The sequence below is a fragment of the Pollicipes pollicipes genome, unplaced genomic scaffold (genome assembly GCF_011947565.3).
Source record: "Pollicipes pollicipes isolate AB1234 unplaced genomic scaffold, Ppol_2.1 Scaffold_4295;HRSCAF=5057_pilon_pilon_pilon, whole genome shotgun sequence".
Lineage (NCBI taxonomy): Eukaryota > Metazoa > Arthropoda > Thecostraca > Pollicipedomorpha > Pollicipedidae > Pollicipes > Pollicipes pollicipes.
Genome location: NW_023596461.1, coordinates 11,613,445 through 11,632,177, shown reverse-complemented (window position 1 = coordinate 11,632,177; position 18,733 = coordinate 11,613,445). Strand labels below are relative to the sequence as shown.

At 60.0% G+C, this 18,733-nt stretch overlaps 1 protein-coding gene and 2 long non-coding RNA genes across 3 annotated transcripts; all 3 read right to left on the bottom strand.

Moving 5' to 3' along the window:
• Nucleotides 1-6,952: 6,952 nt before the first annotated feature.
• Nucleotides 6,953-10,336, bottom strand: LOC119097155 (RING finger protein 207). Its single transcript, XM_037220215.1, has 5 exons — nucleotides 10,326-10,336; nucleotides 9,303-9,475; nucleotides 7,758-7,949; nucleotides 7,172-7,240; nucleotides 6,953-6,956 (listed from the first exon to the last, which is right to left on the bottom strand). The coding sequence occupies exons 2-5, from the start codon at nucleotides 9,395-9,397 to the stop codon at nucleotides 6,953-6,955; spliced, it is 360 nt and encodes a 119-aa protein (XP_037076110.1). The 5' UTR covers nucleotides 9,398-9,475; nucleotides 10,326-10,336.
• Nucleotides 10,337-10,426: 90 nt separating this feature from the next.
• Nucleotides 10,427-11,995, bottom strand: LOC119096190 (uncharacterized). Its single transcript, XR_005094028.1, has 3 exons — nucleotides 11,870-11,995; nucleotides 10,871-10,977; nucleotides 10,427-10,489 (listed from the first exon to the last, which is right to left on the bottom strand). It is a non-coding gene; the product is annotated as an uncharacterized LOC119096190 (long non-coding RNA).
• Nucleotides 11,996-12,888: 893 nt separating this feature from the next.
• Nucleotides 12,889-18,017, bottom strand: LOC119096189 (uncharacterized). Its single transcript, XR_005094027.1, has 3 exons — nucleotides 17,831-18,017; nucleotides 13,367-13,496; nucleotides 12,889-12,989 (listed from the first exon to the last, which is right to left on the bottom strand). It is a non-coding gene; the product is annotated as an uncharacterized LOC119096189 (long non-coding RNA).
• Nucleotides 18,018-18,733: the final 716 nt, after the last annotated feature.

Genomic DNA, 18,733 nt, shown 5'->3' with positions numbered 1-18,733 from the left:
CCGGCGGTCGCTGACCGGGGAACAGTCGCCGCTGACCCGGGGGCGGTCGTCGCCGGCCGAGGCACAGACGTCATCGACCCAGGAGCGGTCGCCGCTGACCTGGGGTTGGGCTTCGCGGACCTAGGACTGGCCGTGGCCGGCTTAGGGCTTGCCAACCCTGACCTAGACCAGTCCGTCGCGGTCCTGGGACCATTCATCACCGAGCCAGGACCCATTGTCGCTGGACTAGGCTCACTCCTCACCGACCTAGCGTGAGACATCGCGTAAGTTGGCCGTGTCCTTATGAGTCCCACACAGTTCTCTCTATCCTTCCCGGCCTAAGCGTGGCTTCCGTTACACTGCCCCCAGTTCACACGGACGTCCGACTGGCGTCGGTGGCCCACGCCTGATCTTCACTGACCTCGGCTGAGCGGTTCACTGGTCTCCATTGAGTCTTCACTGTCCTACACTGGGTCTTCACTGTCCTACACTGGGTCTTCACTGACCAAGACCCAAACAGCACGAATTCTAGGCGAGATGTTCTCTGGCCCTGGCTTGATGGCGTCGCTGAGCCGTTGAGTCCGTGTCGACCCGAGCCCGGCTACTGCTGGCGCCGTCCGGGCCGCGCCCGCCGCTCGGCACCTGACACCGCACTGAGCGGTGCTCGCCGCACCGCCGCCGCCCCCCTCGCCAGCGCGGCGGCCCGGTTTCCGGCAGGCGCGGCCGCCCGTGCCGTCGGCGTGAGCACGGTCAGGGCCGCTGGGCCCGGCTGCCTCGCGTGCCCCGCTTCACAGTCAGCTGGAGTGGGGCGGCCCAGCCAGCTCCGTTACGCCCGTCTCGACCAGGCAGCGCAGCCGAGCCCTCTGTATCGGCCAATGACACGGCAATGAAGCGTACTTCAGTTACAGCCCGATGGGTATGCAGTCGCAGTGGACAACTCTAACTCAAAATCTCTGGCCGCCGCCGTTCGCATCCGGTCACGTGGTATCTCGGGTGACGCCCGTCACCTGGTGACACGCGCGCGCACACGTTCCGAACACACTGCTGACAGCTCTGCTTTTGTGGCGCACGCGATATCGCGGTGCGGCAGACTGACGCCGAGTGTGTTGCACGAGGTCCACGGAGTGTGTCGTCGACATGCATACGGGCACGGAGCATGCGCCTTTTCAGCCAGATTGTCGCGCCCTAGATCCATTCAGTGTCACAAGTCCGTGAACAGCGGGAATCTGGAGCACAGGGTCGCGCCAAGACATTCGCATTCGTATCGGCTTTGTATTTGTCTGGAAGCCAAGTCAAACGACTAACAACAAACGCAGATTCGATCAAAACCCGGATTCGTTCGTCTAGCCTCGGCGCACGGCTAGTTTGGTCGCTGAAGCGTCTACCCCCTCCCCCTACCCCACGCCCTCCCGCGGCGGCCTTGCCCGGGGTCATTTGCACACAATGGGCAGCTGGACCGTGACCTGCCGGCGCCCGCCCCTCCCTCAACCTGGCACCGATCATACAGACACGACGGCGCGGACCGAGCGGCGGCGCTTGGAGCTGACGGCCCCCGCTGGAGCTGACGACGGGCCGAGCCGGCCTCAGCGCCGCCTGGACGCCGAAGCGGAGCGGACTTGACCAGCGGGCGCAAGGCCGACGGCGGGCCACAGCCGCGGTTCCCGGCCCCGCGCCGTCGGTGGCGGCGGATGGGACGCACATCTGCCCAGCCCCCCCGGGCCGGGTCACAGCACGGAGGGGAGTTCCAAACGGACTGGCCTGATTGTCGTCGGCGATCTGAGGGACGAGCGCGCGGGTACGCTGCAGGTGTACGGGCTCGTATCTGGCAGACCAGCGCCGCTCCGCGAGGCAGCGCTGGCTGGCAGCCGGGCCCGCGCGCTGGTAGCCGCTGCATCGGCGAGAAAATGAGTCGCGACGGGCGGCCCACGCCCGGCCCGAGCACGCCAGCCAGCGCAACTCACTGGAGCCGAGCTGGACTCAGCGAGCGGCTCCGACGCCTCATGGTCACGCGCGCGCCGCTCGCTCCTCGATGTGGTCACGGTCAACACCAGTCCCCGCTCTAGCTGCAGGCGCACGGACCAGAGGTGGCTCCTAGCGATGACTCCCCCAGCAGCTAGCCAGCCCAGGTCTTGCCACAAGAGGCAACTCCTGGCCAGGTAGGGTCGGGTACATCACCTGGGCTCGGACACGCTCCCAACTTACGCGTAGTCACACCGCAAGCACCACACGGCTCAGAGCGTCCACAGAAGCCGCTCCAGCACGCAGTCCGGTCACGCGTCCATGCAGGTACTCCACTACAACGAGAACGTGAGAGAAAACTGGCGGCGCCACGCACCGGCCCGGCAGCCACTCATAAAGACAGCAACAGGGGCAGAAGAGCAACGATCAGAAATACCCTGTGAAGACATCGGCGCGATGAGACGGCCTCCGGGTGGGGTCGCCCTCAGGCTGGTCGGTGGGCTCCGCGCGACCGAGCTGGCGCGCCACATTGTACTAGAAGTCACTACAAGTAGGTGAGCAGGATGGCGCGGGACCCACGCAAGCTTCCGCCGGTCCTCCTGGGCCGGTGGTGACCCCGCCTGGGCGGGGCGTAGCGGCAAACCAGCGCGCTCCACGCTCGGCCTCAGTGCGGCCCACCATCGGGTCTTGGAGAGAACTTGGCAGATAAATGCTGAAACTGTCCGGCCGCCCGGAAGGCTGGCCGCCTAGTGTCGCCCTGGCGTGGTCAGGGGTGCCGCAGTGGCGACTGGCCGTCGCCGCCGGGCCTCAGTGGAGGGTATTGGGAGCGCCGAGTCGTGCCGGCCGGCGGCGGCGGGACAGCCGCGGCCAGGCGCCGGCCCGGCCGCCTCAGTGGGGCTCCTGGCCGCCGAGATTCGCCGTCGCCCCGCCTCAGCGGCGCGGCACGGAGGCCGGCCGCCGGCCGGGCCGCCGCGCCGCGCGCGGGCTGGAGAGGACGAACTCGGCGCAGAACCATCACTTCTTTGCGCCGCCGCGAGGTGCGCGACTCCTGCACGGCCGCCACGATCGTCTTGACCGTCTCCTCGTGGCCCTCAAAGCTGTCGGCGCGGTGGACGGCGCCGTCGGCGGCCAGCAGCGCGCGGCCGCGGCCCCGGCCGGCCGCCGCGCCGTCGCACTCGTCGGCCGACTTCTGGCGGCGCATGACCGGCCCGCGCCGCGCGCGCCGCGACGCCTTGGACTCGGAGTCGGAGTAGGCGTGTCGGCGCTCGTCGTCGGTCGGCGAGCTGTTGTCGCAGGCGTCGTCGCGCGAGCGCGGCTTGGGCCGCGAGCGCCGGAAGAGTCGGCGCTCGGTCGACAGCGCGCCACCCGCGCACCTCGCTCACGCGGCCCGAGATCTTGATCGCCTTGTCCTGGCCGCTCGAGTCGCGCGACACCTTGGCCACCGTGAAGCGGCCAAACTTGCAGACCTGCTCGCCGGTGACGCGGCGCGGCGCGCGCTCGCGGCCGCGCGCGCGCTGCGCCGACTTCTCGATGCCGGTGATTGACCTGCTCGACGGTGCGGTCCAGGGCGGAGTCGATGCTGGTGAAACCGGACGGGTGGGACGCGCCCTCGGACGGGTGCGAGTCGATGCTGGTGATGGAGCCGGCGCTGTAGTCCGTGTTGACCTCGCGCGGCGAGATGGGCGTCAGCACGGGTGCCTTGCGGCGCGGCCAGCTGGCGCTGGCCCGCCAGTCGCTCTGCTCGTGCGTGCTGGCGGCCATCGGCGGGCCGTCGCCGCGGCTCGACCACGTCAGCTTGGGCACCATGCGTCGCTCGCGCTCCATCAGACCTTCGTCGTCACTGCGCCAGCGTTCCTCGGAGCGGTCGCGCCACTGGCGGCGCGGCGAGAGCTCGCGCCAGCGCTCCTCGCTGCGCTCGCGGCCGCGGCGCACCGCCTCGCGCAGCTGGGTCATCACGCCGCGCTGCGCCTCGCCGCCGGCCGGCTCGCGGCGCGCGGCCGCCGGCGGCGCCGCCCCGCGGCCGGCCGCGCGGACGCCGTCTGCAGCGGCTGCCGACAGAGGGCACACGGTGTACGGACGCGGCGGCTCCGACGGCGCTGCGGCGACGCGCGCGGTACAGCTGCGCCGAGCCGCGGAGGGAGACAGCGGCCGGCCATGGTCACACGCGGCCGCTCGATCGACCTGGTACGGCGCGGCGACATCCGACGCTGCCGCGCTCTGTTAGGTCTGTCAGTCCGGACTGGAGTCTGAGCTTCTGGGTCTGGACACTTGGCCACCACGCATGCCGAGCCAGACACACAACACACGACATAACAGCCTCGCACCACACGCACCGGTCCCCGTGCCGTTTCACTTCGACATTTTTAGGGACACCCTCGATGTCTACTGAACGTCTAGGGGTTGGCGGGACGACCAAGGAGCTGCACTATGCGACATATAGCGCCCGGACCAGTGAGAACATACCGTTGACTCGATGCCGCAATGTCTTAGTTAGTTGGATGCATTACACGGTCAGCTTGCTCACGTCGGTGAGCGATCTTCGCTGAGCACTCGCCGGCGTGCTGCGTCGAGTGCCGGCGGTCCGGCCATGCCACACAAACATTCCACCGCGAGAAGCCAACACTTTATTGTCAAGCAACGGACACCGAACGAGGCACGCCCCATCACGGCGACATCCAGTTTGTAGCCGGGCCCGGCGCGGCGGCGCGGGGCGCGCGCCCGGCGCCGGTCCGGGCGCCACTACCGGCGCGTGCCGAGCATGCCGCCGAGTCTACCCGAGGCGCGGCCGGCGATCGGCCGGGCCGCGGGCCGGCCGGGCTCGGCGGCCGCGGCGCCCTGTGTCACCGCGTCCGGCGGCCGGCCGGCGCTCGGCCGACCGTCCGCGCCACCTTGCATGTGCCAGAGCGGCTCGGACACCCGGCTTGGCCGGCGGCGGCTCGTCCGGCCGCAGCCCCCGGCGGCGGCTGGCCGGGCAGCGAGTCGACCCGCGGCGGCACCTCCGGCCTGCCGGCGCGGCGCCCCGGTCACGCCGGCGACTGTGCTGGACAGGCGGGCGCGCGCGGGGGCCTGCACGCCACTGCGCGAGACGCCCGGAGCCGCACAGCACCGGGCTTAAGCATGGGTGTCGTGTGCGGGCGAGACTTTGACTGGAGACGGACATTGGCGACACCGCCGACCCTTTCCACAGCAGTGTCTGTGATTCAACGCTTACGACGCGGAAACAATTACGCCGCTGCGTTTCCATTTTCCCAATCAAACTGTGAAACGCCTTACGGATATGCCCTCACACAAGAACACCAGGTAAAAACCGGCCAGGTATCCCCAAAACTGGCCGGGGTATTGACAGCTCAAAGCTTTATCATCACCACGCCTTCCACACGTCACCGGCACGCCATGTGTAACCCACAGGTCAGCGACCGGCGTCAACCCCTTACCACAGCTTCGCTTCACGACCCATGAAATTCCAGTCCTATACGTGAGTCATACTGACAGTTTCACGACAGAATGGCAAGCCGTAACAATCCAGGAAGAGAGCGTCCCTGGCCGGCCACCAGACGGGCCCGCTCCCCCCCCCCCCCCCCCCAGGCCATCCTCTGCTCCCCTGCATTTATTCGCTCCCCCCCCGTTACCCGGATCAGGCGACGAGCGGGCCCCACCTCTGCTTCTTGCCGGCGCCGCTGGAGTGCGAGTTTGGTGAGTGGGTCGCAGGAGGAGGGCCGCTCGCACGTCTGCTGCTTGATGGCGATTGTGAAGCGGTTCAGGTCGGCGCGCAGCTGCTGCAGGTCACACACCTGGCCGGAGCGAGCGCCACACCCGGTCAGCGGCGTACCCTCAGACAGCCGACCACCGACCGGGTAACATACAACATAACACGACGTTCATCACGCACGCGCATGCGCGCACGCACACACACAACCACACACACGCACATACAAATAACCATGGTCTGCTGACTTTCAGTGACAGCTGTGCAAGGAACCAAACGATTCGACGCAGTCACACGTGGCTGAAACCGGGACGAAACCAATCCGGGCACGCGCACGGCAGGCCACATGTCGCTGGAGCGTGGTTTGTCCGCCCTCGACTTGTCTGCGCCGGGACCGGGACCGGGACCGGGACCGGTGGACCGCGGGACCGGCCCGGGACCTGGGACGGGACCGGGACCGGGGCCGGGCCGGGACCGGGACCGGGACCGGGACCGGGGCCGGGACGGAGCCGAGCCGCGGCGACAGGCGGGCGTCAGGCCTTTACCTGGGCCGAGAACACGTCGCGCTCCATCTGCAGGCGCGTGTTGACCTCGTCCCAGCGGTGCTGCAGCCGGAGGCGCGCTTCCTCCACCTCGGCAGGCCAGCGACACGATGTCGCCGTCCACCACTGGCCGCGCCGACGTGGTCACGGACATGGTCACGGACCCGGGCCGCACAGCGCACCCGGCCGGCGCGCGACCAGAGCCGCGGCGGGTGGCCAGCGGACAGGGGACGCCCACCGCGACAGTGGCAGGACGTTTGCCGCCTGTCAGTTCACCAACATTGGCGATGATCGGTGCCAGCTTACGGCCGGACTTTTCCGGGGTACCGTCACCGTTCGGATGCTACCGCACAAAACGGGAAATTGAGTTTTGTTCACCTCACTTTGTTACGCATTTGAGTTCTTATCATGCGCGTGGGATCATTCCAAATCTTTGTGACGTGGCCTGCATGACATGGTCTGCATGGTCTCCATGACTACACTGCAGCGATGACATGGGACATGTTTTGGTCTCTTTGTTTGCCACCAGACTGCGAAAGCAATTAATTCAATTGGTGCTATTTCATCAAGTAACCTTCTCTTTACCCCATCCTGACCCGCCCTAAGTTCACCTTACCATAACATTTCTAGCACATCATTCGACCCACTCCAGCGGCCCAGCCGCAGCGGTCGTCGTTGGATTTTCTCCTCCGGGGAGGTGGCGGGAACAACGCACTCCCGCCGGCTGCTGATGCCGGCGGCGGCGGCAGCGGCGGCCACGGCCGCCTCACCTGGCACGCGACCTCAGCGCGGTCGGGCGACATCTCGCGCAGCTGCCGGTTAGCGGGCCGTGATCTCTGGAGGCGCGTCTCGATGGCGCGGCAGTGGTCGGCGAACGGGCCGCTCGACTCGAGCAGGCGCAGCCGGTTGGCGGTGTGAGCGCGCCGCGGCGCCACCGGCAGCAGCCGACCGCCCGGCTCGGGCGTGGCGGCCGCCGCCGGGGCACAGCAGCGGGTCCAGCGCCTGGTACACCTCGCGCCGGTAGTTGGTCTTCACCTGGCTCGTCTGGCTCGGCCTGCCCGGCGGCGCGGCCACAGGGGGACGTTGGCAACGGCGGGCGGATCACCATGTCAGTCTCACAGCATCCAGCGACCAGACAACATGACGTCATCCATGCAGTCTTATTTGCACCGAGCTTCCTCAACTTGCAAATGCATTCAGCTTGTAATTGTCCTGGTCGCGCACGTAAATAACAAGCCACTGATTTGAGGACGAGAGCGAATTATGCCCGGTTCATTTCGAGAACAGATCCACCCTGACCTCGCTGGCTGGGCGCAGAAGACCCAGTAGATCTCAGCTGCTGCTGCTGCCACGAGCCATGGCTGACCCAAGCTAATCACCAGACCGCAGCTATCAGCTGACCACCTGACCACCTGAGCCGAGCCGTCAGCTGAACATCTGACCCGAGCTGCCAGCTGACTACCTGATCCGAGCTATCAGCTGATCACCTGATCCGAGTTGTCAGCTGACCCATCTGACCCCAAGCTGTCAGGCATCCATGTGACCCGAGCTCTCAGCTGGGGCATACTGACCTGAGCGGCACGCCGATGTGAGCGATGTCCGAGAGCCGGGCCATCAGCGAGTAGCTGAGGTCCAGGAACTCGGTCTTGTTCGCCGAGTGCGTGAAGGTGGTGCACATGCTGAGGTGCACGTGCAGCACGGGCAGCAGGGCGCACAGGTCACACAGCTGCTGCTGGAAGGTGGACGTCTTCTGCGTGTACTGCCTGCGGCGACGGCGGCGCCGGGTCAGCGCCGGCCAGCCCGGGGGACACGGGTAGTCGGCGCCGGCCGCCGGTCCGCGGCAGCACACCAGCCCGGCGCCGGCCGACGGCGCGGCAGCGGTGGCGTCGCACCAGAGCGCCCGCAATCCCACGCGGGAGAACGGGGCTCGGTCGGACCATACGCGCCTCACTGCCATCGGGCGTCAGCGCACGCAAAAGCGTTCCCAAATGGCAGCAACGGGAAGTCCATCACAGACCCTGGCTAACCATGATACAAACGACAGCCAGCGGGCGAACAGATCAGCAGAAGCGGCGGACAGACGATGTGGAGCTCTCCTACAGTTGCCGTAGCAGCGCTGGTGCGATGTATTCGGGAAGTAGCGGGTCGCAGCCAGGCATCACAACACGATGGCAAAAAGCCCGGAAAATAACACAAACAATGCCGCGCAGAATGCATGAAACACATGCACAGTGTGACGGAAAGCTTATTCTCTGACCGCAGTCTATGCTTACACAGCAGCCAAAGGAATCAGGCGACAAACAGCAACTGGGTACGAAAAACACGGCAGGTAGAGCCAGAAGTGAAGCAAATGCGTTCAAACAACGCGGCGCATCCACCGGCACAAGCCAGGCCATCCGAGCAGCGTTGGTAATGCATTTAAACACGATCTCAATGAAAGCTCACTTTATCGGGTTTTTACAAGCCGACGATGTAACAGCGCAAAAAAGAAGGAAATAGAAGCTCTTCAAAGAGCAAAGAGCAACATCAAAGAGCTCCACAAAACCTGCCTAACAAAATAAACAGTTTGTAAAAACTTCATATCAACAAGTTCAGTTGCGCAAAAGTCACAATGCAGTGTGGAGGACATGCTCACAAGATGAACGCAAAAACAACTGAAGTGCTTCAGTCAGGGAACATAACTCAGATGCTGATGAAAGCTGGCCAGGTAAACGAAAACAAGATCATGGCAGCATGGACCAACACGGAAAGAAAACAAAGCAGGCGTTCCACTTAACTCGGCCTACTAAACGCCAACTACACAGTGCACAGGCATCTTCATGCAGGTCGCTGTTGGCATCAGACAAAAGACCAGTCAATCGCGTGAACACACTGAACCGCGCCAAAGATAACATGTTGGCACATGAAAGCGAACCAAGCTAAGATTCCAAAGACAAACGTAACAACGGGAGGCCAGAGCCTGGGTTGCCGTTCCACCGCGCCACGCACGAAGCTCCCAACACAGGCCTAACACGAGAGCAGCACGGCGCCGGCACATTCGTCTGGCTCGCCACCGGCGCACGGCGGGGCATGCTGAGGAGACGGCGGCGGAGGGCGGCGCGCCGGCCGCCGCGTACCCCTCGACATCGGCCAGCAGCCGCTCCTGCAGCTGGCTGACGGTCTCGTGCAGCTGGCGGCAGAACGTGGCGACGGCCGTCTTCTCGGCCTCCATGTTGTGGCGCACCTCGTCCAGCAGCGCCCGGTACAAGATGATGCCGTCCCGCACCGAGTTCTGCAGCTCGCGGATACTCTGGGTACGGACACACACGCGCCCATGCCGGGTGATGCCGGACCGTGTTCGGACTGTGTACCGAGCTCTGTAGCTTGGGATACCCTGGGCACGGACGCACACCCGCCCACAGCAGGTGATGTTGGCCCGCGCACCGAGTCTACAATTCGGGAATACTCTGGGTACGGACACACACACGCCCATACCCGGTGCTGTCGGACCGTGTTCGGACCCTTGTACAAGTTCTGCAGCTCGCGGATACTCTGGGCACGAACACACACCCGCCCACAGCAGGTGGTGTCGGACCCAATACAGAGTTCTGCAGCTTGCAGATACTCTGGGCACGGACACACACGCGCCCGTACCGGGCGATGTCGGACCGTGTACCGAGTTCTGCAGCTCGCAGGTACTCAGGCCACGAACACACGGGCTGGCCCAGGATGGCGCTGCACCTCATCGCGTTCTGCAGCCCACGTGTGCCCTCTTGACAGACACAACTCGCTGACACTTTGTCCCCGTACACCCCACAATATTGATTACGTCCTTCAGACACGGACAGCTTGTTAGCATTATTCAAGGCGCTGCTCATCAATGCCGTTGTAACGTCAGCTGGGAGGCCACGGAACATGAGCGGTACATCAATGCGAGCTGAGCCGATCAGCAGAGCCGAGTTGACACCATCCATCATCTGCACAGCAACTTGTTAACATACGTACTCATTCATGCTACAAACGACCTATGCCCATTTGCGACTTTGTCTGCAATCAGCTCACCCGGACCTCGGTCCGCAGCGCGCAGTTCAGCTCAGGGGACAGGGTGTGGCCCCGGCTCAGGCCCAGTCCCCGGGTCCGGGCGGGCGCGCTCTACCCACCACCACGGTCCGCTCCAGACGGCGCAACGCTGTCCGAGTAGGCCGTGTCCAGGTCGACGCAGTGCAGCTTGGACTCGGCGCTGTACTCGCGGAAGCAGTTTGATGCAGAGCAGCTCCTTCTTGTCCGTGCTGAACATGATGTGGGGCTCGTTGTGCACCGCACACTGCGGCCAACGGCGCCACCATCGCGGACGTCAACGACCGGCCGACATACAAGACACCGGCACGCCTCAGCTGCTGCAGCGGTACACCGTTGCGACCTTGAGATCAGCGGACAGGGCCGTGTGGCCGTGAATCATGCCGCAGCCTCGGCACGAGGGGAACAGGTGCACGACGGCCTTTGTAGCGTTCAGACGGCCCCGATACCACCAGTCACTATGCATTCACAGAGGCATACCGGACGACGAGACCACTGGGTCCAAACGCCACTGCACGTGCACAGATTCGCGTGGGCGCTACGGTGCCGGACGGCAGCGCTCTCTGGCGGGCGACGGCGGCGTCGCTGGCGACGGGGCGGAGCCTCGGAGCCGGGTGCGGCCGCTCACCTGCTTGCAGGCCTTGCGCAGTCGCTCCGACAGCGTCATAACCTCGTGCATGGAGAACATCTTGGCGCGGTGCGTCTCGTTCTTGCAGCGCTCACACAGCGCCTGGCCTGGAGCGGTGGGCGGCAGAGACAGTCAGCCGAGCACGGCACCGCCCGCTACCCGGGCATATATATATATATATATATATATATATATATATATATATATATATATATATATATAGCCGAATAACTAGGCACGGTAGTGAGGGAGCAGGGCTGGAGAAGGTCGGTAGGAAGCTGCGCACTGTTGGACATATTCAGCAACGGCACTTTTTTTTTGCACATTCGGGAAATTACTTCGCCACGGCCTATTGACGCCGGCTATAGCGTGTGTCTGGGTGGGGGGCGCCATAAGCGGCACCAATCACCGACAGATCGGTCCGCTCCACCCGGCCATTCAGCGGTGGCTGCAGCAGCGGCCGCAGCTGGCCCCCACCACGGGCCACGAGCGCGCTGACCGCGCGCCGCGCGCCACCAGTACCCGGGCGTGGCTGGCAGACCGGCCGCCGGCCATGCCGGGGTGGACTGCGCGAGGCGGCCACGGCGGAGGGCGGCAGCAGCTCGGCATCTCCTCGCGCCACTGGGCGGTACACGATGACCACCGGGCCAGCTGGGGACCGCCACTTCCATATGGATACAAGACAGGTGTAACCAGCCCCCATCTTCTGTTTATCATCCATCTGAGGCGAGTCTCGCCCACATTATTTCCGCTAACTTGTCTCGCAAACCAAAAATGCAAAAAAGTTCAAAAGGACTCAACGACATCACTTGGGCCTTAGCCCAACGGGCCCAATACTCGTCCAAAGTAATTCACCCATCCTGTTTGTCAACGAACGTGCCGTGATCGCTCTATTGCACAGCCCCTGCAATCGTTTTCGTTCGTGCTGAAACCGGTTTTGATCTCATCAGCGACGAAGCCGAAAGCAAGCTTGGCATTACGAGAGCGGCGATGCCGTACCGCAGGTGTTGCAGAAGAACATGCTGATATTCTCGGTGGTCTCGCAGTTGGCGCAGGGCGTGCGCGCCTCGGTGGAGAACTCGACCAGGAAGCGGAGCAGCACGTCAGCCGGCGGCAAGCTGTTGCCGTCCTTCAGCACCCGTCGTCTTACTGCGGCAGGTCGGGCCGGCAGCGCGGCGTCAAAGGCGGCCGCGCGAGGCCCGGCCGCGCTCGGACCGGCGGGCTGGCTGACCAGGCGGCCGCGCGGGGCCCGGCTGCGCTCGGACCCGCGGGCTGGCTGACCAGGCGGCCGCGGCGCCGATCGACAGCCGCAGCCAGCCCGTGCGGGTCAGACCAGGCCAGACGCCGCACCGCAGGCAGCGGGTCACGCCCCGGGCAGCGGGTCACGTCCCGGGCAGCGGGTCACGTCCCGGGCAGCGGGTCATATCCCAGGCAGCGGGTCATACCCTAGGCAGCGGGTCACGCCCCGGGCAGCGGGTCATGCCCCAGGCAGCGGGTCATACCCCAGGCAGCGGGTCATACCCCAGGCAGCGGGTAATACCCCGGGCAGCGGGCCACGCCCCGGGCAGCGGGTCCTGGCACGGCTGGTCACTCCCGTCGTTCGTCGTATTCGACTGAGCACAGGTGGTGCCGGCCGCAGGGTTGAGTGTTGACTCAGGTGAGGACAAAGGGACTGCGGGCGGTGATTCACCCAGCAGGCGGTCGACGCCGTGCGGTTCGGCTGCCGACGACGGGATAAGGGCTGCTGGCCGGGGCCGGGGCCGGGGCCGGGGCCGGGGCCGGGGCCGGGGCCGGAGCCGGAGCCGGAGCCGGAGCCGGAGCCGGAGCCGGAGCCGGAGGCCGGAGCCGGGGCCGGGGCCGGGGCCGGAGCCGGGGCCGGGGCCGGGGCCGGGGCCGGGGCCGGGGCCGGGGCCGGGGCCGGGGCCGGGGCCGGGGCCGGGGCCGGGGCCGGGGCCGGGGCCGGGGCCGGGGCCGGGGCCGGGGCCGGGGCCGGGGCCGGGGCCGGGGCCGGGACTCACCTGCAGATGGTGCAGCTCAGCCGTCCGTCCACCACACGCACCCGCAAACACTTGGCGCAGAACGAGTGAAAACACACCAGCAGGCACGGTTCGTCGTACACCTGTCAATGGTGTCGGACGGGGCAGTCAGCTGCGCAGCGACACACGCACAGCGACCGCTCAAGACTTCTACGCTCCTTAACGCGGATCATGACGCAGTGCCTCCATCACAAAATGTCTACCTCACCACGAAAATGTTCGCGGTGCGACCCATACATAACCCACTGCTACCACCTTCCATTTCCCTCGTTAGAATCGGCATGGCACACTGCGACCGTCGATAACACAGCAGGCACACATGGCTGCAATGCTGCTGACCACGGCAGCTGCACAAGCCATGCTCGCAATCAGAGCACAGCCGTGGGTGGGCGGCCGTCGGGCCGGCCGACCGGCACTGGCACCGGCACGGACGGCGTGGCGGATCGCCGTCGCCTCTCACCTGGTTACACAGCGGGCAGAGCAGCGGGTTACGGCACAGCTCGTCCACCGAGCTCGGCAGCAGATCGTCCATGCTGGAGGACAGGATGCCGCCGGCCATGGCAGCACCAGTGACGTCACACAGCGCGCCGCTGCGACACACGCCAGGTTAGCGGCAGGGCCACCATCTGTCAACACCTTGCGCGACAATGCAGACACCCCCGCGTCAACCCGAGATGGGCTAGTTTTGATGCCGCTGTTACGCTCGCGAGAGTCCGACGAATACGACCACACCGACCAGCCAGAGGTTTCCAGTGGTTCGGTGGACTGAGCGCCGGGTTCCACCGCCCACCAAGTCGCCATTTCGTATAGCGCATGCCACGGCGGGTTAGTGCCCGCTTAACTACTTCCGTTGCCAGGTGACGCACAACGATGCCACCTCGGGCTAGTTGATTTAGCCGCGGTCCACGGACAGTGGTGTGACGCAGCACCGCCCCGGAGTCCGCCGCCGCCACCTGCTCAGCGCCCTAGCACGTACCACCAACACCTGGTTTGCCTAAGCCCGGATGTACTACCGGAGGCACCTGCTTTGCGACCAGCCGAGGAAAATCTGCCCCCCCCCCCCCCCCTTCAGGAATGCCAAAGTGGTGCCGTCTTGCTATCACGTCACCTGCTTCACGACGTGTTCCACGAATGCCGGTGGGACCCCCGGCCAATGGCACGAGCGTACACGGGCGCACGGCCGCGGGCGTGCTCGTGACGAGCGAGGCTCGCTTGGACGGCGATACAGTGCTCAAGTTGAGCGGCACGTGCCAGACCGGCCCCAGCCGTCACGATTTCGGAGGCTCATATCTTAACAAGCACTGATCGCAGTTTCATAGCTCCCAGCGAAAAGAAGCACGATTTTGTAAAGCTTATGGTGTGCATCCTTAAAGACGCCTGCATGCAAGCTGCTGGACCGGGCGTGACATTCATAAGACATTACAAGCTAAAACGCATTTAACATGCTCCATGCAATCAACATGGAAAACGTAAAGTATGCTTATTGTGAAAAAGCTGTTCCACAAATGTCACAACCGAGCTAAAACCTCTCCAAACTGGCTCCTGGCAAACTGGCTAAAACTGACTCCACGACGATATGAGACCAATAATCTTGAGTAAACCGGGACCACGCGATGGCAGTGGCAAATTGAGGCGGTTTGTGCAGCCTGTCACACGCCCTCGAGCAACGTCCACGACTCAGCTCGCTGCTGGACGTTTTCAGGGACAGGTGTCAGATCTCGGCAAGAAGAACAGACCAACTCGCGAAGCCGACTGCATGGCGCAAGCAAATGTTCCGTACACAAATCGCGGGGTAACCTCAATACCACCCGGACCACAGGCGCCCCAGTAAGAGACCAGGAAGCTGTAATGTGACGCTTTCCAAAACCGGCCTCCAATACAACACGTGTGCCCTACATCGGGGGATAATGGGACATGATAGCAACACAGGTGCATGGTTCAGCGCATGGTGACCAACATTCACGCATATTATTTGCCAGATCACAATATTTGGAGCACAGCCCATACACGGTAAGGGCTATCAGTTTCAGACCTTCGTCTTCTCTGGCTGCTGAGATATGGCAAATCGATAAAATGCTCAGAGAGCTACCGATCCATGGTTTGTCTTCGAGCGCTCGTGACCGACCGCACGCATCCACTCACAGTTATGCAAACACCATTATCGGCCCTCCCCTGCGTCAAACTGCGCAGGTCTCTCGCGCAGCGGAGCCGATACCCGAGACCAGCCTCCGGTCACGGAGCGAGCCTTTCTCGAAATAAGAAGACTTTATGTTTCTGTGTAATGATGTCGTGGTAGCAACATCTCATATTATCAGATTGCAGGAATACCATATCTGGCAAAACATCCTGCCTGCAGGCACCTTCAAACTTGGACATTATACATCTCACAAAATCGCTCTCAGAGCAAAAATCCTACAGAATCACCCTTCTGTCACTAAAGACCAGTATATCTTATGTGTCTGTGTGCCTGAAAATCATGGCTGTTCACTCCAGGCATCATTGCCAATCTGTGGCACATAATCACAGATGGTAGGCAAATACAAAAAGAACAAAGCAAGGCTTAATGCCTATGTTATGACTAACATCTGCAAATAATGAAGCCAATCCATTTCAAACAAACAAAATCAGAAAATTCATTCTAAGTCTATCAACACTGTGACTAAAGTATTTCAAAAATACCATTATGGATGAATACTGGCCACATTGCATTGGAACTACATGCTCTTCATGGCTATATATCTTGCTGTATGCATCTTGCGCTTGACACCAAATAAAAGCCCACATGTAATGATTTCTGGGCCCTGACAAACATACTTAAGTGTCCCTGTTGTTACTAAGGGTTGGACAACATTAAATTGGCCACATGACAACAGGTATGAAGTACACTTGTTTACACCAAAAAGTTGAAGTCAAATTCACATGTATTCTGCCTGCCAAGATCTGAGAATGATTATGAAAAACACCATAAACAGGTGGGTCAATGGATGCCATGCATGCTCTTGATCTGCTGCACTAAGGGTTCAATAAATCAGAAGTGTTGCAAAAGCTGGCACCTGCTGCTAAATGGTACACAACAATTTTGTGCTCCTAACTGTACCCAAGAAAAATGGTAGTTACTGCAATTATTTAGAGCTGCAGGTATATCCTATCTGAGCTTGTTCATAACCCTTATGTTCATCCCAATTTTAGCCTCTGCTCAAATTGAAACATATTTGAATGTTCTATGGCAACAATTGTTCATGCAAAGAGGCCATGTGAGTTCTACTGAAGACCAAACATCCCACCCAATTATTAAAGACATTAAAAACATTTTTCACTAACCGTTTGAAAGCCTTTGCACTCTACAACTTAGACAAAAGTAAGCATCCCAGCCTAACAGCTGCTTCAGTGAAATGACTGATCCTCTTCCCCATCAAACTGTGCTTGCCTTTGCCAGCCTAGATACTGGATGGGGTTCTAAAGGCCAATGATTCTAAAATTGATCGGGTTTGTGAGAGGTCATTTTGTTGACAATGGTGGTGGGGAAGAAATGCATAAAAGTAAAGTTTACCATTTCTTTATATATGAATAGAATCAGTGAGCACCATTACAACATGCATCCGTTTTATATCCACATAAGGACAATTAATTTATCAGTTCTTTGGCTCAGTTCTAGCCTGGAAATTAAGGGCAGATATTGATAAAAGAGAAGACCATAGAGAACAATACTGATACCGCTGGCCTTCCTTTTAAGGTCACAGCAATGGGCCGAGGTTCCAACAGGTCCAACTGTTGTTCACTATATTGTCATACCTACCACTCCAGTTATCCCCAATGTCAGTTTGCTGTTACAGATACATGCAATGTGCTAAGACCCTTGCCAGGCCACTGATGGCAGATTACCAGTACTAAAAAAACCTTGAAAGCTACAGGTTTTCCAGCTAACAACATAATATCATCCTGAAACCCTATCTGTAATTCTGGTTAAGAGAATGTACCCCTGTTAATGACTATCTTTCAACACTAAGCCTTAAACACATGCAGCTCTCAGAAATGAAGGCAACGCACTGGATGTGAGTGATGGCTCAGAAATATAAAAGCCCTACCTTTACCAAAAAGCTTTCTGCACATGGAAACTAAGCATGAAGGAAAGCATCAAAATTAGCCATAGGATGTTGGCACAGCCTGATCTGGTGGCCTCTTACCATATTGACGTGCATCATATCCTGATAAATGCTTAAAACTTGTGACATCCCATGTATGATAACCATGACCTTAAGAAATGATCACAGAACACCCAATTTTAATGAACAAAACAAAGCCATTATTAGGGCAAATCCACTTACGAGTTGCACAAAGGTTGAGGGCAAGTCTGCCAAGAAATTCATCCATTGCAGAGGATACCAGCAGGACATTGATGAGCTAAACATCATGTTAGTAAGTGCCTATCTCAGGCCAGACCAGGTTGTGCTGGATTTTGAAAATTAGCTTGCAGAGAACAAAAATTCTCAGAGTATGTTTGCTGAAAAGTATGTGCTATTACAGTTAATAGAGACATCAGCAGTCTAAGCTCTGAATTTGGTTGTGACAGCACTCCAAACTGTGGGTTCATGTATTCATGGTGAATATGCACTGAATTTATTGCCTTCATGTTGCTGCAGCAATAGGCATGTTCTTCAGGCTGTAGTGTATTTTTTCAATCTGGGCAGCAAGCACAATGTTTAATGCTGCTTATGTCAAAACATGTATGTTACTATATCAGCTGTTTGAACCCAGAATAGCACCAATGTCCATACGTCTAAAATGTCTGCAAAAAAATGTTGCATGGGTAGACGCATGGGTTCACGAACTTAAGACAACTCAGTGCAGGTTTCGGTAGCGCAATAGCATATGCACTAACAAGTGGACGTGCAATATACGTCCATAGTATTCGCATAGAGCTTACCTCACTCCCCTTGGTCTCTTATCGTTCCCAACTATCCAATTTTCCCAGGCATTCCAGAGAATACAACCGCAAAATCATGGAAACACAAAATTTCCGAAAATACAATACTAGCGCAGCAGACGCATTTCCCACTCGGTGGAATAACATCACTTTTGGAAAAGCAATGAGTTTTTCGGACGATAAGTATTTTGTTCGCAAGCTCCCCTAAAATATCAATTTGTTCAACAGATAGTGAGAAAAGCTCGACTGCCTTTTAAAGATACGTAATCAATGAAATATTTGTAACCTTTTCTTTCTATACCAAAACATGCTATACTAAAATGAAAGCCATTGTCAGTTTGCACTTTTTAATGTCACAGTTAAAGAAAGTCTGCAGTAATGCAATATGCAGCCGCGAAAAATATGGAAAATGTTTCTAGATATATGAACAACAGCAAATTATATCTCACAAGATTTAGTCCTTGATACTTTGGCATTGGCAAGGTCTATCCTGCCGCAAATGAGACACACAGTGGCGCGATTTCTACAAATGTGTGGACAGTATGGTGTGCGATATCGGAATTGATGACGTCATTGCTCATTTTCATATCTACACAAGCCCGTCCAAGAAGAAGACTTGACGTAACTCACAGGCGGCTTTCCAGCATATGCAACCAAACCGTTTGCTGGAGCGTGCCCAGGGTACTCAATCATAAAAATCCGTCCTGTCCCTGCTGGGGGCACGGTGCCGCGTTTGCTGGTGTTTGCTGTGCAGCCAGCTTGTTCCGGTGGCAAGGAAGTGGAAAGTCTGATACAGGCCTATGTTACTTAGCTGCTGTTGGGTTCACAGCTGTCCAATCCGTTTTTGGATGGCTGCCCCGCGAACATAAACTAAACTTTTCCTTGTACCTACTTCAACGTTTC